This window comes from Harpia harpyja, chromosome 2 (assembly GCF_026419915.1).
Source record: "Harpia harpyja isolate bHarHar1 chromosome 2, bHarHar1 primary haplotype, whole genome shotgun sequence".
NCBI lineage: Eukaryota > Metazoa > Chordata > Aves > Accipitriformes > Accipitridae > Harpia > Harpia harpyja.
This window is the reverse complement of record NC_068941.1, coordinates 59,389,028-59,414,970: the sequence shown is the minus strand read 5'-3', so window position 1 is coordinate 59,414,970 and position 25,943 is coordinate 59,389,028. Positions and strand designations below refer to the sequence as shown.

Sequence of the window (25,943 nt, the reverse complement as noted above, 5' to 3'; positions counted from 1 at the left end):
GATTCCCGAATTATTAGTGTCAGTGTCGTGGTTATGGTTACATGCTTATGATTGGTGTTACTGGAGTGCGCAAGAGCAACAGTGGGCCTGGAAGAACCCCGTCGTGCCTCAGCTGCGGCACAAATGGAGCAGTCTCGGATGTGAGGCTTTAGCAGTCTGAGGAAAGATCAAGAGATAGCAGATGGACACGTGCTGTGGGGATTAGTACACTGGATTACAAGTTGTTGGTTAAACGCTCAGATTTCTGTTACTTAATTATTCCTCCAAAAAGAAGATACAAAGTCATTCCCATCTTTCTAAGCACCATTTTAATTCTTCTTTTTTAAAGACAGGCAATATTTAGGTGCATAATACCAAGCACATCTGATAGACCTTGCGTTTACAACCTGTTGTCCTTACACTGCCATACTTTCCTTGAAGATACATTATTTTCAGAAGGCAACAAAAAAGCCCTTTACATTGTGGGAATCCTTTGCACGAGGCATTAATTCAACTTGTACATTGTGTTGCTGAGAATTTGTAGGCTGCGTAAAAGGGACCGTAGCAACATTGTCTTGAAATATGAGTGATGGCTTCAACTGGAATATCGTGGAGTGCCACAGTGTGCTTGTTCTCTCTTCACCTTTCTTTCCCCACCTCTGGTACATAATGTATGTACCAGACTCATGCTCTGCTCTGTTGTTACCACCTTTAAAAACTTTCCAACAACTTGCTAGATAATCCTGATAATAAGTGTTGAAAAATTTTGAACTCCTAGCCTGAATGGGTAGGATGAGTGCTAGGGGAAAGCGTAGGTAAAAGTCACAAACGTTGCATAAAAATATGAAATTCTGTTTTTCTTAATCTTTCTGGCAATTATTTCTGGGATGCTTGTTTATATGTTCAGTCATGTGAGTTTGTTCAGAGGATTAGTGGACCTCATGTGGAAAATTCCTGGTGGTGCTGGAAAAACAGGTGCTGGTGGACTGTCTGTTGGGGTTAGCACTGATAAATAAATCTTCCATGGGGAGAGAATGAGGGCTCCCTCCAAAACCCAGACCACAAACCAAGTAATTAAACTTTGCAGGTGGTCTGACTGTCCTTTGCTTCCTGCTCTGTGGTAGATTTGTCAGGAAGAGGAGCAGTTACCTGACCTGGTCTTAATCCAGTATTTACCTTAAAAACAACTAAAGCTGTGAGATGAGTGAATTAAGTCTGGACTATATGACCTCATCCCAACTAATTATCCGATTGTTTTGCTTGAACGTCTGTTGTTATCTGTGTGGGTAGGGAATTTCAGCCTCTGAATGGAGCAGCAGAGTGTGTTTTTGCATGCAAGTGGTATTCGTTTTTGAGAAATGTTCCTCCCTGGCTCAGGCATGGCTATTATACATCTAGTCCAACTGTGCAATACTGTGCTATGCATTAGAGGGGCATGGGGCGATGGTTATTTGTAGGACTAAAGAGCCAGCCTTCGGAAGGGGGAGGGTTTGTTGCTGTAGAACCTCTCAGCATTTGCACACATCACAGCAATGTGTGTGGTTCGACAGACCCGCACTCATGCAGTAGGTCAGTTATGACATTAATCTATGCACTGCTACCTCCAGTATGTCCCTTTCCTCTGCAAACCTGTTGATGACACCCTACCTTTGACCTTCACGCGCCCTTGTGCCCTAGGGTTGGGTGGTTGAGTGGGTTTGGGAAGGAGGAGAAGCCCGATGGCTGGCCGTGCAGGACCTTACGGGCTGATTTTGTCCGGGCGGTTCGGAGCCTTGAGTTACCCCATGTGTCGTTCATGCGCTGCATAAATACCCGGGAGAGAAGCGGAGGGAGCGGTTCAGCCAGCCAGGCTGTCTTGGCGTTTGCTGAGGGGCGAGTGAGCGAGTTTGTTCTCCACGTAGCTGCGGGGCTCTTTGAACGAAGTAACCCCTGGCTGCAGCTGGGAGCGTGTCTCCGCTCAGGCGTGTGCGCAGCGCGAAGGCTGCGGTAAGGTCTGGCGAGGGAGCGTCCCCTGTCCGTGCGCATGCGTTAGACCGTGCGCCCGGAGTTTCTGTTGGCTGCCGCAGCGTTTCTGTCCGCGCGGCCGAGGTGTCCCGTGGGGTTTTTGTTGTCGAAGGGAGAGCGGCGGGTAGGGGCTGCGTGGGTTGGCTTTGTGCTTTCAGAGGCAGCCAGCCGCCAGCAGTGCCATCGCAGCGGTGCCGCTGAGGCTGCTGCTGGAGAAGGGGGTGCACGGCTCGGGCCGGTGCGCGTCCCCCCCCGCCGCCTGTTTTGTGCCAGGCGTTAGGAGCCGAGGCCAGGCCGCCGCCAGCAGACCCCCTCGTGCCGGTGAAGGAGGGCTGCCCCGTGGCGTGATGAGGGGACGCGTTGGTGTTTGCTCCACGGCTGGAGCTGTGTCACCTGCCCGGCGCCGTGCTCCTCGGTGGTGGGGCAGCGGGTGGGCAGCGGGGGCTGTCCCAGCCTGGCCACACGCATGCCTCCCCTGGCAGGGCCCAGGCTGAGACCTTGCTGGCTGAAGGCAGGGAGTGATGCCAGCGAACGGTGTCCTGATCTTCTCCTTTCCCAGCCTTCCTGACTCGTCTGAGGACCTAGTGCCAGCGTGGGTATACCACATTGCACTTTTGCTATTTATGCAGCTCATGTCATTTGTTGTTCGAAGTACCCAGTGGTCTGTGGGAAGCAGCAGAGAAGTCCTCCAAAGACATCCCATGAAGGACCTGCGTGGTCTTTCATGAGGCCTTCTCAGAGGTCTTTGTCCTCTGCCTTCTCAGGTGCCAAAAGTTGCTGGCTCTGATCTGAGGGGTTTGCAAATCAGAGGTCTCCTTGCCTCTACCCTGCTCTTAGGTGCCTGTATGTCCAGGGCAAAGGGTTTTTCCAGCTCTCCTACCTGCTGAGCCACTGCTGGCTGGGACCTGCGCTCCTCAGACCTTGGACTTTCACTCTCCTTCTTTGAGCTGCTGTATCACAGCTCAGGCTTACACCTGCACTTTGAGGTAGCAGATTTGAAATTAAACGTGGGGGGTTTTTCTGCCTTTTTCTGGCAATTATTATTTCTAGGATGGTTGTTTATGGTTCAGTTATGGAAGCATATATGCAGGGTTAGTGGACCTCATGTGGAAAATTTCTGGTGGTGCCGGAAAAATGACTGCCTGTGGGGTTAGCACTGATAAATTTTAATCCGAGGGAGATGGGGCGAGAACAAGGGCTCCCTCCAAAACCCAGACCACAAACCAAGTAATTAGACTCTGCAGGTGGTCTGACCGTCCTTTGCTTCCTGCTCTGTGGTGGATTTGTCAGGAAGAGGAGCAGTTACCTGACCTGGTCTTAATCCAGTATATACCTTAAGAACAACTAAAGCTGTGAGATGAATGAATTAAGTCTGGACTATATAACCGCATCCCAACTAATTATCCGATTGTTTTGCTTGAACGTCTGTTGTTATCTGTGTGGGTAGGGAAATTCAGCCTCTGAGCGGAGCTGCAGAGTGTGTTTTTGAATGCAAGTAGTATTTTCAGTGGCATGACTCTGCTACTACATATGGATGATGTTGTACAATCTTGTACAACTGAGCTTCACATGAGAGGGACATTAGCTAACAGCATAGCTATTGTAAGCTAAGGATTGCTTGCAGGACTAAAGAGCTACTCTGAAAGGGGAAGGGTTTATTCCTGCAAGATGACCTCAATATTTGTGTATGTTCTTTTGATGTTCAAGTAGGTCCATAGTAGTAAGAATTTATCTGCTTTTTTGGCTATGAACTCCATTTTGTAGGTTCACTAAGATGTTCACATCAGGGGTATGCTAACTCAGCAACCCCCTGCTTGACTGACTTTAACAGTGGAGCCAGAGAAGCCTGAGTGTGCTTCTTTCTCCGAGTACGCAGTGTAAGTTGGGAAGTGGTTGGGAATTGTGATTTGAAGCTGCTAATTTTACACATCTTTAGTTTCTGAGAACTTTTTAAAAGTTGTGTTATAGCATGTTCAGTGAAAAAGAGGCTAAGAGGTCATTTAGAGCAGCTTTGGTGACTGGGAGATTGGTGCCTCAGTGAAACTAATTAGGTAGTGTTGGGATGGAAGCTTGAAGAATATTTTCCATGAAATTTTTTGGAGGTAAGAAATGACAAATTAGCACTTCAGCTAAAGAAATAAGCAAGTACAGAAAGCATGTGCTGATGCCTTCATTAAACTGGACATTTCTAATCTAAGAGTGTGAGTGGAGCTTCTGAATACATGAGGGAGCAGTTAAAAAAAGATAACTGTTGAGCAAGGAAACTTTAGTTCTTGGCAACATACTGAGTAAATGACAAAGAATGATTAAAAATGCTGCCATGTAGAATCAGGCTCATATGTTCTTGAATTTAATTTTTAAATAGCTTGGGTCTGTTCCCATTCAAAAGCCAAACCATTGCAGAAACTGGTGCATGTGAAACTAGTTTCAAATGGTTTTTTAAAGACCAGTTTCCATCTGCAGTGGTTATTTGCTCTGTGTGCTGAAGGTCTTACAGACCAAAAGGTGTCTGTAGAAATGCACAATGCCATTGCAACTTTGTATTTTTAAGAAATAACTCCCAAAATATTAACTGCATATATACAACTATAAATAACAATTTTGCTGCAGGAAAAAAGAGAGTTCTATTGACAGGCATTGTATTTTGTGCTTTTTTTTTTTCCAGGTGGTTCACTGCCCCGTGAAGAATCTTCACTGGTTGTGAATAAAGGGGAGGAATTAAGGCTGAGGTGCAATGAGGATGGACCTGTGACTTGGAATTTCCAGAACTCGAACCCATCAGCAAAAGCAAGGAGTTCCAATGAGAAAGAGTGGTACACCAAAAATGCAACAGTGAGAGACATAGGCAGATACATATGCAAAAGCAATGGGAGTACTGTCACCTCTTTTTATGTTTTTGTTAAAGGTAAATTTCAATGAAGGCATTATTTTTGCTTTCCCCCCCAGTTTCCCACACCCAAAATAATAGGACAGTAAATGGTGGAGGAGGGAATGAATTTGAGGTACAGAGGGAGAATACAGTGTGACAGAAGAAATCTTCTTCCCTGTCCATTAGAAAGAAAACTCACTCCCAGCTTTGCTTGCAATGGCCTTTGTCACCAAAACAAAGTTCTGGATGAGTTTATCTTTACATCCCTGTTGTTTTGTGGTGAAATATACCTGAGCTCTCTTTCTAGAAGCTAGCCAAGTGACCTGAATCAGTTGTATGAGTCAGTTGTACTGTGAGGAAGCAAGCAGTATGTAGAAATGTCTTTTTAATTCCATGCCATCCATCAGTATGGAGTCATGTAAGGTTTGGCCCCAAGCTCTTGATTTATTGAGGCAGTTAGCTAAAGGATTTGGCTTTTCGAGGCTGCACTCTCAGGCTTAAGCCAGCAGGCAGCAATGATTCCTATGCCTCCAGTTCCTGATCTACCTGTGACTGATCAGAAATGTCTCAGATGGGAAAAAAATGCCTCTGCTCTGACACATCTTCACAGTCCTTTATTACCCTTCTTCTTTGTGCAGATTTCTTCTCTTTTGTTGGCTCCTGATCTATGGGTTCATCAGCTGCCCTCAAGCTGACAGTTTACCATGCCTGGCATTCCCTTTTCCTTTCCAAGGGAGACAGTTTGTCGTGGTTTGACCCCAGACAGCAGCTAAGCACCACTCAGCCACTCACTCACTCCCCCCCACCCAGTGGGTTGGGGGCAAGAATCAAAAAAAAGTAAAACTCTTGGGTTGAGATAAGAACAGTTTAATAGAACAGAAGGGAAGAAAATAATAATTATAATAATAACAATAATAAAATGACAATAATAATAATAAAAGGATTGGAATATACAAGTGATGCACAATGCAATTGCTCACCACCCACCGACCAACGCCCAGTTAGTTCCCCGAGCAGTGATCCCTCCCAGCCCCACTCCCCCCAGTTTATATACTAGACATGACGTCACACAGTGTGGAATATCCCTTTGGCCAGTCTGGGTCAGCTGTCCTGTCTGTATCCCCTCCCAACTTATTGTGCCCCTCCAGCCTTCTCACTGGCTGGGCATGAGAACCTGAAAAATCCTTGACTTAGTCTAAACACTACTTGGCAAAAACTGAAAACATCAGTGCGTTATCAACATTCTTCTCATACTGAACCCAAAACGTAACACTATACCAGCTACTAGGAAGACAATTAACTCTATACCAGCCGAAACCAGGACACAGTTATTTTGCTGCTTCTTCACATAGCTCTGGTGGTCTTTCTTCCCTGTTGATGGAAAAAAGTCCTACAACATCTGCTTTCTTGGAGACAGCATTCCTTGTCCAACAGGGGTTGTTTCAAAGAGCCTCCTGTGAACCCTGCCAGTCCTTTGAGAATTACTGCAAGGTTGTTCTCCAAGACAGGGAGATACCAGCACAGCACAGCGAAGAGTATTTTCCCAAGGGAAGATATCTGACATAGTGGCCACACAATTTAAAGAGTGCTCCTTTAACCACTGCTGAGTTGTCCAAATAGCCATGCAGCTACCAGGGATGAGTTTTCTTGACCTTCTGTGTTCCTCTGAGACTATGACTAGAGGAAATCTGGCATGTGTTTTACCTGCATGTGGCAAACATTGTTGACTTTATCTACCATGACTGTTTTCCTGAAGGTCATGGTACTTATCCCAGACAGCTGTGATCACAGAGGTGCTTGTGCCTTCCATTACGTGAGTGACTCCTTCACCTCAGGATAGCAGGGAACACTTCCACTGAGCATGATTACCAAAGCATCAGAGAAGTTGTGTGGCCCTCATGCAACAGATGTTAATTTCTTTGTCTTAATTGTGTGAAAAATGTGCAAGCTTCACTTTGACAAGTTCCTGGCAGTAAAATAAGTATGTCTGTGAGGTGGGCCATCATTTTGCAATAGCCTGTGGCTTAATGACATCTTACATCACATTGAAGATGCTACCATGAGATCAGCTGCTTGTGGGGTTGCCACAAGCAGCCCACACGCTTTCTGCTTGTAAAGCTGGGAATGAAGAGAGAACAGGACCAAGAACCTTGATCCTGCGCAGTCCCAAGTGGCACATAAAATGGTGGCAGCTGTTTATCTCTTACGTCCATCTGGATCTACTAAACAAATTTTCTATGCTTCTGTGACCAAGGATGACACAGTGTTGGCAGACGGCAGGTGCTTACCTCTTTCACCTTTCTGCTTTGGCAGAAAGTGCCTGTGTTTTTTTGTTTATAGAAGCAGTTTGTGTCCCTATCCAAGCAAGTTTAGTGAAGATCAAGCTAGTTCAGACATCTACATAAGAGAGAAAAATCTCGATTTTAATCTCATGTCTTTTCTGACGCAAGCACACATTTTGTGTTGGAAACCTGAGGTATGCCCAGAAAGCAAGTGCTACCCAAGACGTACCTGGGGTGGAAAGCCGTGACGGGAAGAAGATGACCATGAGCAGCCTTGTTTCTGCCTGGATTCCCTACAGCAAATCCTTTCATGTATTCTCACCCTGAGGTCTCCCTTCCAGAGGAGGATGGAAGATGGGAGGGGAGCACCTCAGCTATTCCACTTACCCCAGCCAAGGCCTTCCCTGCAGTTTCAGCTGTTAGTGAAACAGGTCTTTGTTCCTTTCTTCTCTTTTCAAAAGATGTCTTTTTTTTTTTTCCTGGGGAGCCATACTTTCTGCATAGCGAAGATATCTTGGCTCTGTCCATATTGGAGAAAAAGTGGACTGAGAGGAAACCGATCAGTTAAGTCTCTGTCAGCAGGGACATTTAGATGAGCTCTTCCAGTCCATGCTCTTCCAGCTCAGGAGTGACAGCAACTCATAGTGTTTGTCTAAGTATCTCCATGTGCAAAACATCACACTTTGGTTCTGTTCAGGCATGCTTTACTTTTTCATTTGTTAGTAGTCTCCATCCACTAGGTCTAGACTGATGCTTCAAAGCTTTTAGTTTGTGGGGGCTTCTTGGGTGGCAGTATCAAATGAGGTTAAAACTATACCCTCACTCTAAGCTAGAAACCAGCCAGTAACTTCTGTGTTCGGTGATGAGCACCCTTTGACTTAGCATTTCCTAACTGCTTACATAAATGTCCCATGCTTCATTTTCAGCCTAGTACTTCTTGTCTTAAACCAAATGCGCATTGTCCATCATCTTAACCAAATTCTCTCAGGTTTTTTTGTTAAATCATGGCTTGTTGATCTCTAATCACTCAAGTTGTACGAAGGCAGTTTGCAAAAAAAGAAAGAAAACTTTTCCCTTTGTTTCTACATTTCTAATTCATGCTACTCTGTAGGGAGGGCAGATGGGAGCTGAAATAAACTTCTACGGAGTGTTTGTCACCACACCATCCTTTATTTTTGTGTTTGCTATTAATGGCCAGGTTCTTAGCATTTCAAGGTCATCACCTATCATGGGCTTCGACTTTTTTTGTAAAAGTGTTTTAAGTACTGTATGTTTGTGTGCTGTGGTGGCCGAGATGAAATGCTTTAGAAAAGGTACCTTGTGAAAGATTACATGATGATTTTTCAATCAGATATGCTGTTTGTATGCCCAGGTTTTTTTCTAAGGAGGCTAAAAATAACCTCTGCTTTCAGGGAGGGGAGAGAGAGAGAGAAGTTGTTTGGTGCTTCCTCTGGTAGCAATGTGTGTTCATTTAGATTATGTATTTTACAGAAGTGAAAACCATAATTTAGGTGCTTTCCAACTTCCATTTGCTCATAAATTTCTTCAAAATCCTCCTGTGGGCATGAAACCTTACAGCCCTGCCACTAGCTAAAAGCAAATTACTTTTAATGGTCTGTGAAAATCTGTTTACTGTTGTTGGGGGTGGAGGGTGGAGGTTTTGGAGCTAAACAAGGCAAAAAAAAAATCCCCATCTCCAAATAAAAATGCAGTAGGATTATTTTTAGTGCACATGATTCTGTAGTGTGTCTGGTATTGAATGCTACTGCACATCTCCTGTTGTGCTGCTCTTTTAGGACAAAATTTAACATCTCTTGGTAAACATGAATTGGGTAATACTCGGTTTTACTGGTTGAATGTAAAACTTTCTTTGATGTAAGTGCCCAGTTGCAGAGTTGGGGTCATCAGAAGTTCCCTGTGCAATGTCAGCTTCTCTGACAGGTCTTTGCATTTCTTCACAGATCCAAACGTGCTCTTCCTTGTTGATTCTCTGATCTATGGAAAAGAAGACAGTGACATCCTGCTGGTGTGCCCACTAACAGATCCAGATGTTTCAAATTTCACGCTGAGAAAATGTGATGGAAAACGTCTCCCCAAAAATATGACGTTCATCCCCAATCCCCAGAAAGGCATCACTATAAAGAACGTACAGAGGTCATTTAAGGGCTGCTACCAGTGCTTGGCCAAGCACAATGGAGTTGAGAAAATATCGGAGCACATTTTCCTGAATGTGAGGCCAGGTAACACAGGATTTTTGCCTTCTTGTAGAGCACCAGATTTTACCCTTCACCTCCCAGGAACTGGTGGGAAGTGCTGTGAAGCCTCACCTTGTGTCCTGACCTTGTCATGGGGAGGCTGGAGGTGGCGGTCTCCTCTGGAGGCTTTTGGAGTCTTCTACTCAAAGCCAGAGGTGCTTGTGCACCAGGGGATTGCTCTGGGGTGCCTGTGGCCGCTGCAGGCTGTCCAAAGGAAGGTGGTGGACTTAGAAAACTTGTTCTGGGCAAGTTGTGTCAGGGCACAGGTTGATCTCATGGCACTTGGCTTGTGGCTGTGCTGAGCAGGTTTGGCCATGATCACTTCTATTTTCTGTTCCTGGTGATTTCCAGGTGTTTTTTTCACCATTTCAAGAAATGTGCGTTGTGCAGTTAAACTTTGAGGACAAACCAGCTCCATGAGGTTTGAACAGGTTTGTGCAGGAAAGGTGGAGATTTGAATGCCTTACTTACATGTCTGTTGCCTGCAAGTGACAGCAGGAGAAACTGACTGATGACATTAAAGAAGAGGGATTCAGTGGAGGGGCAGAGCTTGGGGGAGCAGAGAGCCCTTGTTTGTCTCCGTCTTCATAAGTGAGGGTGGTCACAACAGCAACAATGTGCCCAGATCATGATGAGGAGTGTGTTGTGGCTGAGCTGCCAGATGCAACACTTAGCTCTGCAAACCTGTTGATGACACCCTACCTTTGACCTTCACGCACCCTTGTGCCCTAGGGTTGGGTGGTTGAGTGGGTTTGGGAAGGAGGAGAAGCCCGATGGCTGGCCGTGCAGGACCTTACGGGCTGATTTTGTCCGGGCGGTTCGGAGCCTAGAGTTACCCCGTGTGTCGTTCATGCGCTGCATAAATACCCGGGAGAGAAGCGGAGGGAGCGGTTCAGCCAGCCAGGCTGTCTTGGCGTTTGCTGAGGGGCGAGTGAGCGAGTTTGTTCTCCACGTAGCTGCGGGGCTCTTTGAACGAAGTAACCCCTGGCTGCAGCTGGGAGCGTGTCTCCGCTCAGGCGTGTGCGCAGCGCGAAGGCTGCGGTAAGGTCTGGCGAGGGAGCGTCCTCTGTCCGTGCACACGCGTTAGACCGTGCGCCCGGAGTTTCTGTTGGCTGCCGCAGCGTTTCTGTCCGCGCGGCCGAGGTGTCCCGTGGGGTTTTTGTTGTCGAAGGGAGAGCGGCGGGTAGGGGCTGCGTGGGTTGGCTTTGTGCTTTCAGAGGCAGCCAGCCGCCAGCAGTGCCATCGCAGCGGTGCCGCCGAGGCTGCTGCTGGAGAAGGGGGTGCACGGCTCGGGCCAGTGCGCGTCCCCCCCCGCCGCCTGTTTTGTGCCAGGCGTTAGGAGCCGAGGCCAGGCCGCCGCCAGCAGACCCGCTCGTGCCGGTGAAGGAGGGCTGCCCCGTGGCGTGATGAGGGGACGCGTTGGTGTTTGCTCCACGGCTGGAGCTGTGTCACCTGCCCGGCGCCGTGCTCCTCGGTGGTGGGGCAGCGGGTGGGCAGCGGGGGCCATCTCAAGTGCTGTAGCAAATTGAAGCAGTCTTTTTCCTGGTGTTTTGGACACTCTGATACAGTGAATTCTAATGAATAATAAATTTCAATTAATGAGAACAAAGGTTTAATCTGGCATTCTCTTTTGATGACAAAAATCAAGTCCGTTCTTGCTGTCTCTCTTGTTTGTTCTGTAACAAGTTTTTTTTTCAACTGTTTTTTCAGTGATGGCCAAAGAAAGAAAGCAGTTGATTGACATAGCTGACATTTCTCTGACATAGGAGAGTGCAAGTTGTAGTATTGGACTATTTCATTTTTTTATGGGATAAAAGTCTGCACTTGCTTGATAGAGTGGTGACTTCAGATGGGAGGGTGCTGACCTGGCATCCGTCACCAGTGGCCCACTTATGGTGGGCAGCCGTAGGTGACCGATGGGACCTGGGTGCTCTGCCCACGTTCTCCATCTGGGGGGAAGCGTGCAGTAAGTGGAAGCATCTGCTGAAGGCCATCAGCAGCAAAGCAGTATTGTCATCCTCAGTGTTGTAATTACCGTGCTGTAGTGTTTGGTCGTTACTAAGTTCACCAGGTAAAACTCCCACTTTCTCCTTGGCTGAAGGTTTAAGGGCGAGACCCTTTGGTGGGCAATGTTTTTGTAATCATAACTGTGGCACTCAGACCCCCAGGCCTGAGCTTCTAGTGCAGAAGGACAGAAGAGGCATCCATGAAACGGCGAGCTGTGCAGGCATACTCAGACATACACCAGCCCTGCTACGATAGCACAGGGAGTGTTTATGTCCAGCCCTTCTCAAAACAATGAGGCGCTTTATGGCCTTACGGCTTTTTTTTTTGGTTGTCCGTAGATCTTTCTGGTGGGTGAGAACACAGCACGCCTTCTGCACTGGCTTCCTCCTGTCTCTTGAGTACTGCTGAATGCCGGGGGGGGATTTTTATGTGAGCCTTTATATCTGAAGAGAGCAAACATGTTTCTTTGTTCTCTTTCATAGCCGCTTACAGCACCATGAGGAAAACATTATTGTTAAAGTATGAATGGCTGAAAAGCATTGCGTTTTCCTAAGTTTCGTATAATTTACCTAAGACAACTACAAAGCCTGTGTCAGAGGCAGGAAGAGAGTCTGGAAGACCTTATCTGATATATGGTGCATTCACAGTTTGAAAGTCAGTCTTCCTGTGTAAAAGCCCTAGTGGGAAGTTCACTGGAGTCTCATAAATGAGGAAAATTTGAAGAAAGGATGAAGAAAACAGAGAAAAATCTGTGGAGGGAACAGAGGAAGAGCTTTGCGGAGATAAGAGACACATAGTCCTCAGATATACTTGACTGTTGACAAAAGACACCCTGAAGAAGAACAGGGATACAGCTAGCCCACAGCTGCTTGTAACCACCTACCTCTTGGGTGACAAACTTGTCCACGGACTTGACTCCAGCCACCTCTGTGAACCATTACCGTGAGCAGAAGTTGTGGTGCTTTCAGGGGCAGGTGTGCTGAAGTCCTTGAGCTGTACCTGTCCTTCCTAGGCTGTCCATCAGGGGCTTTTCAGGGACATATCAGACAGTACTTCGTGTCTGATGTAGTATTTTGTAATTAAAAGTTGCAGTTAATGCTAGGCTGCGGTTCTTCAGTGGCTGATCCTCACTGTGTTTTCGGTTCCAGAGTGCAACTTTTTAATCGCTGTCATGGAATGAGTCGTCTCATTGATGGTTCAACATCGTTCAAGTTTCTTCATGCAAGTTGCTATGCTCTAACAAGTATTATCTAACTTTAAGCGTAATTTGAAGGGAGATTGAAGCAGTAATGTGCTTGTTGTAAAGGAACAACTGTGTAGTATGTTAAAGAAATTTTAATACCTCTCGGAGGCCTGAATTTTATTGGAAAGTTTATGACTGTTGCTTTTTATCCTCCCTTGGAAGCTCTGCAGCTAATGAAAAGTAACGCACTTCTAAATTGTTTTCCAGTTCACAAAACTCTTCCTGTCATCACCTTATCCAAAAGCTACGAGCTTCTCAAAGAAGGGGAAGAATTTGAAGTTACATGCATAATCACGGATGTGGATAGCAGCGTACAAGCTAGTTGGATTTCTCACAAAAGTGGGGTGAGTTCCTTTAATTGTATCATTGTATGCCTCAGCACAGTACACAAACTCTGTAGACATTCACGTGCTTGACTTGGATACCTGATGCTATATCAGTTTGCATTTGTTGCATTTCCAAAGGTCCTGCATCCCAGAGACTGGTGAGGGGCCAGCAACAACTGTCCCATGCCCATGCGGACGGCTGGGAGGAAAAGCATCTGCATGGGCTTCTCTTCCCAAACAGAAATTAAAATTAGGCTTTTCAGTGTGAAGTTTAGGTGACCTCTATTGGGCTGCCTAAATACGGAAGCACGGAGTGCCTACACATCACATTGCAATCAATGGGAGCTGCAAATATCAACACATGGACTGCAAATTACATATTCTAGTCGTTATCATTAACAGTAAAATACCTGCTAATTAGCATGGGATTGCGTGTGACAGGAATAGTAGTAAGCATTCACAGGAATGATTAATTCATTTAAATTACATGGTGTGCCTTACTAACTGGCAAAGTTCTGAAAGATGAACCAGTGAACTGGCTTCTGTCTGTAGTGATAGATGAAGGTTCTGCCTGGCATCACCAAATTAAATTATTTGCCTGCTAAGTGCTCCAGGAGAGTTTATTACTGGCAGCACAGTTATTTTGCAGACAAGGGGCAGAGAGATCCCCTCCCCTGGTCAGCCAACTTACTACCAGCTCTGCCTTTGAAACAAGCAGCAGGCACTGGCTTGTTTTTAAGGATGCTTCTTGGTCTTCTGGGTATACCCTGAAATTTAAATTAATTAAAAGCCCTTGGGAAGACCTGTTAGTAACTCCTGCTGTATACGCTCCTGTGCTAATTGGCTGGTCTTTTACTGCTAATGGTAGTGACCAGAATACATAATTCGCAGTCCATGTATATATGGAAAAAAGGCTTCTGTGATGTTGTGATGTTTGGCTAAATCACATCTCCTCAGACAGATAGTGAACGGGAGGCCTGTTCCCTGGGGCCAGGCATGCCATGCTTAGCTAATCCGCTGGCTGTGGCAGAGCTGCTCTCGCTAAGTGCTTGCCGCTTCAGAAATCCCACCTCGCAGCTCCGAAGGTTGAGGAGGTCTAAATGACATGAAGGCAGCGTGGGACATGCAGATGGGGCTTTTGGTCCTGTGCCAAGGTCAACTGCAGGTCCTTCACCTGAGAACTTCATTTCTTCTCTCGTTCTCCTCCCTTTTCTTTGTTACAGTGTGATGAAATCAGGGCATTCCCTTAAGTTTTTGTGCTTTATCACTTTTCATTTTATGAGTAAAAGCTACGAGGAAAATATTTTTGACCAAATAAGTTTGACCTTTCTGTCCTTTCTGGTAAATAGCAGGCTATGCTATCTTTTAAATATTGACTATCAAATTAAATTTTGTCCTGAAACAGAATACATAAAATTCATGTTTAAGTAGATGCAGAATTATGTTTTGTCCTGAATAGGTGGGAGGGAAAAAACCCAAACCAGTTTTTCCTTGTATGACTGAAGTTATCACCACTTTTGAAAATTAGGAGACGTGTTATAAGCAAGCACATCCATACAGAACAAACTTCTATCTGTGATTATTATAGTTCAGGAGGAAGCAAAATTGCATTGAGAAGATTAAATTTATCTAGAAGCTCTTGGAACCTCCAAGAATTGAAATCATTGTACTAGAAAATCATTAAAAGTCCAGGTCTGCATTTGGATTAATCAATGTAAATTTATCTGTCTTTCCAACCACACTGAGCATTCTCACAGAAACTGAAGTCAACACCTCAAAGCATTTATTTTTTCTATGCATACGGAGGCTTAGAGTCATGATATACTTAATGCTTTGAAAAAAGAATGAAGTTTCCAGTTGCCTTTAAGATTAATAAATCTAGATTGCTATGGACCAAGAATCAGAGTGGGTACCAGCGGAAGGATGCCATGTAAAGCCTGCTGCCAGCAGGTCTTTCTGCAGTATGGCTGTAATCAGGAGATGCTGCGGACTCAGGGCATAGAGCAACCCAGTTTAAGATGAAGTTCCGGCACCTTAAATTCTCTCTTGTTGTTCAATGGGAAGCATTGCAACCATTAGAGACTTCGGTGATTTTTAGGCACCACTTGAGTGGTGAACCACACATCAGAGTTGCAATGACTTTTTACAATAGCTGCAGCTTCTGAGCATTAGGAAAGTCAAGACCCAGTGGTCACTTTGCATCAAGCCCTACAGCTAGAAGGGTTGTTAGTGCAAATAAAACCTTCTGTTGGTTCCTCACCTTCATCAGCATTAGAAATGTAGCCCGAGTGAGCTGGGTATGACCTTGGGCACAATACTCTTTTCTTCGTATGATTGAAACATTTGAAGAAATTAGAGTTTGAGCTTTGTGGCTTGGGGTGGTCTCCCCAGTTGGCGCTCTCAGGGGAGGTGAACACACACGTACACACACACGCACGCACACACACACACACACACTTCAGTGGAGCTTGAGGAGGACAAAAATAAAGAATAAGGGGAGGGTATGGGACTTAGGAGAGGACCTTATCTCCCAAAGACAGCTGATCATACACTTGTTTTGCATGGAGAGATTCTAGTGACAGGTTTGTCGTGCTGGCTTATTATTCCGGTTTAAAGTTATGAATATTAATATAGCAAAGTTATAATTACTTCTATTTTTAATTTATCTAGGAAAGATGCTGCATACACAGTGTTTTAGATGTTAATTGTTTTTTACCGACAGATTGTTACAAGCAAAAGCAGAAATTTGGGTGATTATGGATATGAAAGGAAATTAACATTGAACATCCGTTCAGTGGGAGTTAATGATTCTGGAGAATTCACATGCCAAGCAGAAAACCCTTTTGGAAAAACCAATGCCACAGTAACCTTGAAAGCACTAGGTAAATAGCTCCTGTAGAAATCTTAACATCTCTAAGAGTGGGAGGTGGAAAGTGAGAACACTGGGGAGCCTTCTCTTTCATGACTTTCCTTTCCCCCAAACTTCAATGAGCAAAGTTGCTTTATTAAAAGGTTATTGCTGACTGGTACCATATGGGATGGCTCAGGAAGTGTTGTGGTGTGTATGACTACTTTAATTTCTATAACCCTTTGCATGTTGTTGGAATGTGATATTAGAACAACCACCCAACCGTGTTTCCATCTCTCTGGTTTGTCTCATCCTTCCAGGTTTAATTTTAAATTTAATCCAGTCTTAACAAAGCAATTAATTTACCTTTGCCTGGTACTATCCCTATGCTTAAGTAATTTGGCAGCAGAAGCACAAAGCGTATCTTTAATACCTGCCTTCCAAGCATGGGAAATTTTGCTGACATCAGCATGTCAGTTTTTTATGTAGAAGCTATACATGTACCTCTATTTAAAATAATGCTGTGAGGAACATTGCAGTGTGCATAGACAGCATGAAATTGTTCTGGTGCTCACCCCCGTGGTAAACCCACTATCGATCACTTCCACAGGTTTTGGATTGTGTCCCTTAACAGTGAGCAAACTGTCTCCCTCCTCTTGTTTAATAACACACCTGTTTAGAGTCTACTGTATATTAACTTGGGTGACAGACAGTGCCTTTTGAATTTTAAAGCTGCTGAAGCCTGCTAATTCAATAAATTAAGGACAATTAAGGACATGTTGGTATAGTTAATAAGATAATTCTGAAGAAGTCTGCATAGTTGGCTTCAACTGTTTCAGTTCCTTACCATTCAAGGGTGTAGTAACTGAGGGAAGTGTAGCCTTGGATCCTTTTTCCTTTTCAAATCTGTTTTTCTGTTGCACAGATACTCCTGCAACATTCCTTGTTTTGCTTTCTTTGGTAACTTAAAGAAAACAGAAGTGTTTGACCTGTGTAGGTCAGATCTTCAGCAGAGTGGCAGAGGTTTGAATGCCCTTAACCTTGCTCTGCCATTCGAGGGGGTAGGGTTCATAAGGACAGGGATGTTTTCCTCTTTTTTTTTTACAGGAGAGACTAAATTCATATGTAAAAGAGTGAAACAGTGTGAAGTATGAAAGTAAATCTTTTCCCCAAGAGGAACAATATGAAAGCTTTTATTGTAAGAGGAGGGAAGTTCTTAACTACAGAAATTCTTAGGACTACTACGTATGCAAATGTGGCTTTAAAAAGAATTGACTTTGGAAGGTCTGGGGGCTAAAATAGAGCATGACATTATAAACAGTAGATAATAAAGTAACAAGTTTGTATTTAGTAAAATGCAAAGTTTGTATTTAATAAAAAATGCCAGAGAAAAGCTGGAATCTTTCCTTTTTGAGATACTTTCCCCCCCCGCCAAATTTGACTTAAAATAAACTCTGGCTTCTGGATGCCTTTCACCATTCATTGTCAAGCTGACTACATTTACCTGAATTGTGCCAGCACCCAGGGTCCTCGGAAGTGATGTATGGTGTGTACTGGAGAGATCCTGGGATTGTATCAGATACTAAATAGCTGTGGCTTTAACGTTAGCCAAAAAGGTTACAATAAATAATGGGTATTTTTGGTAATTTTCCCAATTACTTTTTTTAACAGTTAATTTATCTAAATGTAAACAGTTTCTAAAACTGCATTTTTGGGGACTGATAGTGCAATCATAAAATTTTATTTGCAGGCTCTTGGGTCCGATTTTTAATCTAAGTTGCATAAGGGATCCTGTATTTATGCAGAAAATAGAAAAAAGCTCTGTGAAGGAACTAAAAATCTTTAGTTTCCAGATTTAAAACCTTTTTCTCTTTTCTAGCGATGGAGAGCATTTTAGAGCATACCTGCCTGCTGCGAGTTTACTTCATCCTTTCTTCTCCAAAGCATCTGTCAAGTGCTCTGGCAGTTCCATATGCTTTCACCAAGCCCCGCTGGCTCTGGTTTTCCAGAGCTCAGGTGCCCAGCTGGCCACAGCAGTTTGATTACTAGAAAGTGAGAAGAAGCAGGGATCAGAGATTGACTTTTGGTCTAGATTCAAGCTCTCTCAGTAAATGTGTTTCCTTGTAATTGCAATCTGCCTGTCAAACTGATAATTCCCATATGAATTTGTGTAATAGGACTGAAAAATTTGCCTTTTCAAAGTGAATAATCCTGAAGCTGATGAGTTTATTAATGAAATTAAAATCACTGCGGTAAGGATGCTGCTCCACATGATATTTTGGAGCGGAACTGCACAATGATAAATGGTATCTGCCAAATAAAAGATTAAGACCCAGCAGTAGATGCACAGAAATGCCTTAGTTTAAGACAAGTGGTATCCAGGCCTGTGGACTTAGCACATTTTTCTCTAATTACAGTTTTCAATAGCTTCATTTGTAATGTTGCTCTTAATTACACTTGACAAAGAAACCTGAAATAATCTAGTATATTGTCATAAATTATCAATTGATCTTGCTTTTTTCTTAGTGTTTCTTTTGTACCAGACAGTTAGCAGCTCCGATTTTTGGAAAAATATAAATACTTGAGTAGAATCAAAGACATGCTTGCATTTTTCCAAAAGCAAATAGGGTGTATTTATCACCAGAAGACGGAATTATTTCTGTTAAGGCACTCAGGGCTCCTTTAAGTCCTGTGCCTCATTGCTATATATAGCTAGTGGCCTTGGTTTTGGCAGGTGAGGGTTCAAGTTCTGCTTTGTAGATAAGGTTTCCTGTTTCACAGTTGGATGTTTGATCACTGATCTTGAAGTAGTCTTAAGTGTGGTTAGAGCCCTGACAATCTTCTAAATGGCCCTGAAATTGTTTTTCTTCTCCTCTTATGGCTGTCAGCTAAAGGATTTGTCCGTTTGTTTGCAACGATGAATACCACAATAGATATAAATGCAGGACAAAATGGAAATTTAACAGTTGAATATGAGGCATATCCAAAACCGAAGGAAGAAGTCTGGACGTACATGAACGAAACATTACAGAATTCATCAGACCATTATGTCAAGTTCAAGACTGTGGGCAATAACAGGTAATAAGAGTGACTGTAAGTGCTATCGATTTCACTTTGGAACAGCAAACTAGAGTCTGCTCTGGAAAGAGGAAAGTGGAGATGGTGAGAAAATTGTGATTATAAAAGATCTTGTAGTACGCGTGGCTTACCGCAGTAACTGGTGCAAAGTCTGCTAACCTAGATTTGGAATAACGTTGAGCTAACCACACCATCTGAGGACCAGTGTGCCACATACTCACGACTCACTTACAAGATGCCATTCCTGCCCAATAAGCAAAAATAAGAATTTGAAGTTGTCTGTGTGCAGAGACTCCCTCTACCACCACAGCAGAGCCCAAGGCTCTGAACAAAAGCTTATGCTTTTTCTTCTGCTGTGCACTGTTCTTTCCTGAGCCCTGGTCCTCCAAAAATCCAGTGAAGCACCTAGCACGTGTGGCCTGGGTTGTGTATCTGGGTTCCTTCCTCAGCGAGAAAAGGAGCAGGGGTCTGAGCCTGGTGCTGAGCTGTCACCCGGGCACACATTCTAACACCCTGGTGTTAGAAGTGGCAAAACTTTTGGATGCTGTAGTCCAAGGGCAGTCGTAATGCAAGATAAGTGTGTCTGCATGGACAGCGTCTGCAGAAGATGACAGCATGCTAATAATTCACTCCTTAGCTTCTACGCATCAATTGCCTGTTCACCGCAAGTTGTGAGGATCAGTAATGCTTAATTTTTTTCTTTACAGTTATACAAGTGAACTTCACCTTACCCGATTAAAAGGAACAGAAGGAGGCATTTACACATTTTTTGTGTCCAATTCTGATGCCAGCTCCTCTGTAACATTTAATGTCTATGTGAAAAGTAAGTAAAGTGAACAGTCTGAAATATTTCATTATCACAGTCATTGTATTTTATACAACATAATGTATGCACAAGATGTCACAGTGTGGTTCAGCATATGAGAGGCTTTCTGAAGTGAAGCACATGCTGGAAAACTATTTAAATGTCAAGATATAAAAGTGCAGAGTACTTACACAAATCCACCTACTATCCAGCGTGACCTTGCATTCTAGCAAATGTATTCCAGAGGTTGCCAGAGAGCAGCTAGATAGTTTATACAGGAAAAAAGCTGTAGCACCTGGAAGCACAATCTCAGAAATAAGCATGTACCATAAACCTTTGATAATTTAAGGTGGAGCAGGATATACAGGGATTATAATTTGCATTTTTGGCAGCCAAGTTAAGCTATTAATTGTCTTCAATTTGTTTGAGTTGGATGCAGAGTTTGAAAGCTTGTCAGGAGAATTACTCACTTGTGGCTTTTGGCATCTAAATACTTCTGTATAATAATATAGATCACCATTGTTTTAGAGAAACTGCATAGCTTTACAGACGCGTGTGCTGTCATCTTCGGGACGTGCTTGTTAAAAAAGAGAATCGGTCTCAGTTCCAAACAGTGTTCTTCAAGACAAAAGCTAAACTTCAAAATTAATTCAATGAAACCTTCAGGAAACCCTGGCCTTCTTAGCAGAGCCATCCTGTTAGAGCGTTTCATGCTCTCAGCAGACAAATATTGGCAGCTGCTAAAGGCCAAGCTTAAGGAAAATTAAACCAGGAGGGAACTGCAGGCAAACTGGAGAAGCTAAGGTGAGGTAGACAATGATGCCTTCAAGCCCAGCAGGAGGAACTGTATAGAAAGTGAATGAATGTGCTGCAAATACAGTTCTGTGTTGCGGCTCTGTTTCTCCAGGCATAGGTTTATGCAGAGGACTGTTGAGACTTCCACAAATGCCCCAAATCCTAGATGTTAATTTCTGAATTCTTCTTATTTATCACTGAACATCAACATTTGTAGTGTCACTATTAGCAATGCCATAGTTCAGGTCTAGAAATGTCACTTGGGCTCCTTTCAGCTTCCTTCATCTGTGAATGTTGTCATTTGTATTCTTGTGCCTTTTCCATTTCCTAGCTGTGATTTCTGAGATGAGGGCACTGGCAACGTCAGATGTCCTTTGCCTCCGTGGGTTACAGTCACAAGGGATAATTCTACTATTTTACAGATTAGCGGAGCAAATTGTTGAGCCAGAAGTTTAATTTCTGGGAAGGAATGGGAGAAATTGCAGGTTGCCTGTGGAACTGTCAGTTCACACGGGGCTGGATGGTGTTTTTGATTTGCAGCATCATATGTGTGCTTGGAGCGAGGGGCTGTTCATGGTCCTCCCAGCTCTCCCAAGCTCTGCAGGTTGCTTGGGAGCAGTCTGGGCAGAAGAACTAAAAAAAAAACAACCCACAGTTTTTTCATCATCAGGTGTCAGTTCTTGGTGCAGAGCTCCATGTTGCCGCTTTTGAGGAACGTGCTGTTTGATAAAAGCTGAAAATCCCTGTAGATCATGGTTAGGAAATCAGACTAGGAAGAGCATGGTGAAACAGGATGGCCAAGGCAAGAGAGAGCATACAGTTTAGTTTTTCTGAATGGCTTGTCCATACAACCAGCAGTATACAAGTCTTCTTCCCTCTTGCTTCAACTACTGGTCTTCTAAGTAGTAAGATCAGTCTTGGGATGCAGTGGGGACATTTAAGCAGTCTCAAGAGCTCACGTTACCATGCGCTCTGGCCCTGGGTGGACTGCAGCCATTGCCGAAGCAGATAGATTTGGCACACTTGACTCAAAAAGAGTTTCTTTTGGCATTTAGACTAAGCTCCTGCAAATATTTTTTTGTTTGGAAAAGAGGAGGTGAAATAGATTGATCCTTCTAGGGGTTTGGTTTTAGGAAAACTGACCTGTTTTCAGTGGCTTGTAAAATGGTCATCATTTAGGTATGAAACACAAACTGCATGACAACGTACCATATTATTTGACGTAGCAGAGTAACTGCCAAAGGTGAGTCGTGTGGGTGGGTCAGATCCTGATCTAATGGTGCATCCTGACCTGGCATTGTTGTCAGCGGGGATTTCACATAAATTGCTGAGATGTAGCTCATGATGTTTACACATCTAGCTTGGGCAAGTAATCAGCAGAAAGTAATCAAACAGGTAAAACAGGATTCATAATCAGGAGAATGTCTTCACATAAACAAAAATTGATGCTGAAGCATTTGCTGAAAGGAGTGAAAAACCCAGTGTAGAAATACTTACCTTGGATTTAAACACATTTAGCAATTGCATATGCTAATCTGAAACAATACTAAATTGCTTTAGAAAAAAAAAAGTAGTAATTCATAGTAAATGTGACATAAAGTAAGGAAGGAAGGAGCTCTGAAATTAGGAGCCAAAAAGAAAATTACAACTTGACAAGCAGCATGCTGAACTAAGTTACAATTAAGAAATTGTAGAAATCTCCAGAGTGGCAAGGTACAGCATGTCTAGCAATTAGTAGAGGAATCTTCCAACTAGTATCTGATTTTAGTGAAAAATAATATCTGGGCATAATTATAGTCAACAAAATACTATCTATGCAGTTGCGGCTCGTGCTGCAAAGAGAAAACTGGTCACGGTATTATAGATCCCATGAAGCCAAGCTCAGCGGTTTTCCTGTCATTGGACTATGCAGTGAACAAATGAGGAGTCACCATGATATCATAAAAAGATTTGTTCCAATCCAGAAAATGTAGCTCCAGGAGGAAAGCCCTCTCTCTTTGACTGCGATGACAGACAATACCTATTAAGTGTTACTTTTTAGACATTTACTTTGTTAACGATGAAGAAAAGGAAATCAGTAATAGAAAGCAATTAAATGCATAATGTTATTATACAGAGCATTGAATTAAAATAGGAATGACCTCTTTCATCTTTGATACATTCAGAATCAACATTAATAACAGCTGAAAAGCAGTTAATAGACTTAGTGAAATTAGAAGTTGAAGACATCTAATGACTGATTATGGAAGGCAATATGCATATATGACGAGCAATGTAATGAAACATTAAATATTTAAAGGGTTAAGGCCAAAACAGTAAGCAAAGTCTAATCATTAAGAGCCTGTCTGATGCGAGGGGTAATTAGGCAGTGAAAGTCATAAAATCTAGCACAGTAAAATCTCTTTTAAAAAGAAGATGCTCGGTGACAGCTTGGCATCTGTTTGCAAAAGCCAGTCCATCTTTGCTCCAGCATCCCCTGGAGCACCTGCACTGGTGGGTGAGGAAGATGCTCTGGCTGCCAGAAAGGGGTGCAGGTGCTGAGACACGCGCGTGGCCTGAGCCGGCAAACGGCACAGCCTGGGGGACGGCAGTAGCAGCAGCCTCCATCCCTTTGGGTGCTGCCTGCGGGGGACTCTTTGCAGCCGCAAGTGAAACGCATCCCTTAGTTTCTCTGAGCCGGAGAGGCTTGGTAGCCCTCCGTGCTGGTGGGGAGATGCTGATCGCGCTAATCGCCACATCAAAGCACTTTGCCAGGCACATCGCGGGTAGGGCTGCTCTCAGGTCGGCGGTTCTTGGGAGGCTGCTGACGGCATGCTCAGCTTCCCATGGCACCAGGGCTGGACCACTCTGCCCGGGCTGCTGGAGGCGTTAACCCTGCGCGGCATCTCGTCTCCCTCTGCTGCTGCAGGATGAGTCCCCGTGGACTCGTGGCCGTGTAGACGGGCTTTTATCGCACTAGGTTTTTACAGCGGAAAAAGCCTGACTACATGGGCATTTTTGTTTCCCTCACTCAAAGTCGGAGGATGGTAGATGCAGCCCAACTCTGGCACAATATTTTTTTCAGGGCTTAATGTTCATATCCCTTTTATATTTGATTTTTCATTTCTTTCAATTCTTGAGTTACGTTGTGTTGTAACGTTGCCTAAAACGTAGCATATACCTAAACAAATGGCACATGGGTAGTAGATTAGCTAATTACAATTTCACAATCCAGCCATTTTGATAGGAGTTCCAGAAATGTGAATTATGTGTATTCCATGAGACTGACGCTGGGTGAAATGCTGTGCACTGTCAAAAAGTTCCTCACCAAATGAGTAATGCTGAAAATCCGTCTCAACATTTTGCAACAATGTTTGGTTCTTGGTGGTTTGCATAAAACACAACATGCGGATTTAGAAATGAAAGAACATTCAGTTCCTGTAACATGAGTCATGAGGAGATGCTATGTGATTGAGAATATATGTGTGCTTTATTGGCTCTAATTTAATCAGCAAGTAGAATATTCATTAAAAACTAACAGCGTGCAGTCTTTGTACGTGGATTTTATCTGAAATAAATCTGCGTTTTCCCACTGTAGTCTATACGGCTTCACTACTTTCTAGAATATTAATTCATCTTACATTTCTGTAAAGTTGTATTAACTGATAATGGACTCTTAACTTGTACCTGTCAGGTGAGCAGCATCGTTGCAATATAGTCTGTTTTTTCCATTAACTTCTTTTTGGGTGATTTTGCAAGGAATCTAAGGTAGTTATGGGGAAGAGGGCCTCTAATTCAAGTTTCGCCAAGAAAAAACATCTCGCTGTGTTGGTGGTGGTTGGAAAGACATTAGACTAATGACTGTAAAATCTGTCTGATCGCTCAGGTTTCCTGCCATACTTGAAACAGCAGCTCCTGAACCAACTGCAGGACTAGCTCCGGTGCAGGACGTGGCAGGAGGCGTTGGCTGTCTAGATCGGTTTCTAAAGTACCACAGCAGTCACGAGTTATCATTTGGAAAGCTAGTATGTTCAGCCAAATATTAGTTTCCTCTGTGCGCAATGTTTCAAAGAGTCGGTCAGTCAGACATTTCAGTAGCGGTATCTTAGGGGGACGTATGTCCTCTGTGGGGTCGGGGAGGTTTGCGCTGGTTGCCTTGCACTGTAGTTCCTTTTCTGGCTGCGGTGGTAATATTTAATACACAGGGCAGATGTAAGAGAGATGTGGTTTGACAGATTTAGTACGCTTATAACTGTGAAGAAACTGTCATTTTAACAGGCGGGTAAAGTTATGCTGTGCAGGAACAGGAACCACACTGTTGTTCTAAGCACACACTTCTTGGGGTTGTTTAAGCTCTGGGCTTTGCTGGTTTAGGATCTTTCATCAAACCAAATACTCAGTGGAGGTAAGGTATTCTTCTGAAATCCAGCGCAAGCATTCAGTGTAAGAACTGATATTTTTACAGATGGTCAGTGCTTGCAGGACACCGATTCAGACCTGGACACCCTTGAACGTGTGAAGCGGTGTTCACCTGAATAATTCCACGGACGACGATGCACATGAGTTGCTGGGGTGAAGAGCAAATGGCAATGCAAATTCTGTGTTCCCCTAACGTGTGACTCTCATTTTTGTTTATTGCAGCAAAACCGGAGATTCTCACTCTGGATATACTTAGCAATGGTATTCTCCAGTGCGTAGCAGCTGGATTCCCAGCCCCTACCATATACTGGTATTTCTGCCCAGGAACTGAGCAGAGGTGAGTTAAATAAACCAGAGTTCCCAAAGGTTATTCTAGATGCAACACACTCAATTTATAATTAAAAATTAAGAACATAAAATGACTCGGTAACAGTTATGTTCAGATGTTGCGTCACTGTTTTCATAATTTTCGGCATTGCATTATTTGCAATGGTTTGAGGGAAGGCAGAGGTACGTTTCATTATTCCCCTTTGCATTCTGTCCTTGCAAGGGGAATAACCAACATTTTCTGCTGTGGAAAAGTAAAAGCCAAACTTTCTCTCTGCTGCAAGCTAGCTAAGGTTTGTATCAGTTTGGCCACAAATGACACATGTTCTGTATGCAGTTTCACAGAATGACAGTCACAGCATCACTTGTGAATATGGCTGTTATCTTTTGTTTTATTCTGTAATGATATAATTTTTCAAGGCATAAAGTAATTAGATTTCTATTCACATGAAGCGTATCACAAGTAAACAAGTCCGGAGTTACTATGAATAAAACCTGATATCTAGTTACCACATTTCTAAAAAGACTGTAGAGTTTCACTGTGAAGTAAGCATTTGTGAAGCACATTTTACAGTGTTTTTTTGACTTCCACCATGGTTGTAGATCTCATACTAGCAAGTCATGGGTCTCCCACCTGCGTAATTTGTTTTATGCGTAAAATAATTGTTATTTCATTAATGTTTTTCAATAGCACTTTTTTTAATCTTAATTGCATGCTTATATAGTA

The 25,943-nt window shown here is 43.6% G+C and overlaps 1 protein-coding gene across 1 annotated transcript in view; it reads left to right on the top strand.

The window, feature by feature from the left end:
- Positions 1-25,943, top strand: part of KIT (KIT proto-oncogene, receptor tyrosine kinase) — a 59,531-nt gene that overhangs the window by 14,131 nt on the left and 19,457 nt on the right. The window contains exons 2-8 of the mRNA XM_052780049.1: positions 4,649-4,888; positions 9,096-9,374; positions 12,847-12,983; positions 15,688-15,847; positions 18,702-18,891; positions 19,599-19,714; positions 25,112-25,226. Coding sequence (XP_052636009.1) covers positions 4,649-4,888; positions 9,096-9,374; positions 12,847-12,983; positions 15,688-15,847; positions 18,702-18,891; positions 19,599-19,714; positions 25,112-25,226 — 1,237 coding nt within the window. The remainder of the gene's footprint in view (positions 1-4,648; positions 4,889-9,095; positions 9,375-12,846; positions 12,984-15,687; positions 15,848-18,701; positions 18,892-19,598; positions 19,715-25,111; positions 25,227-25,943) is intronic.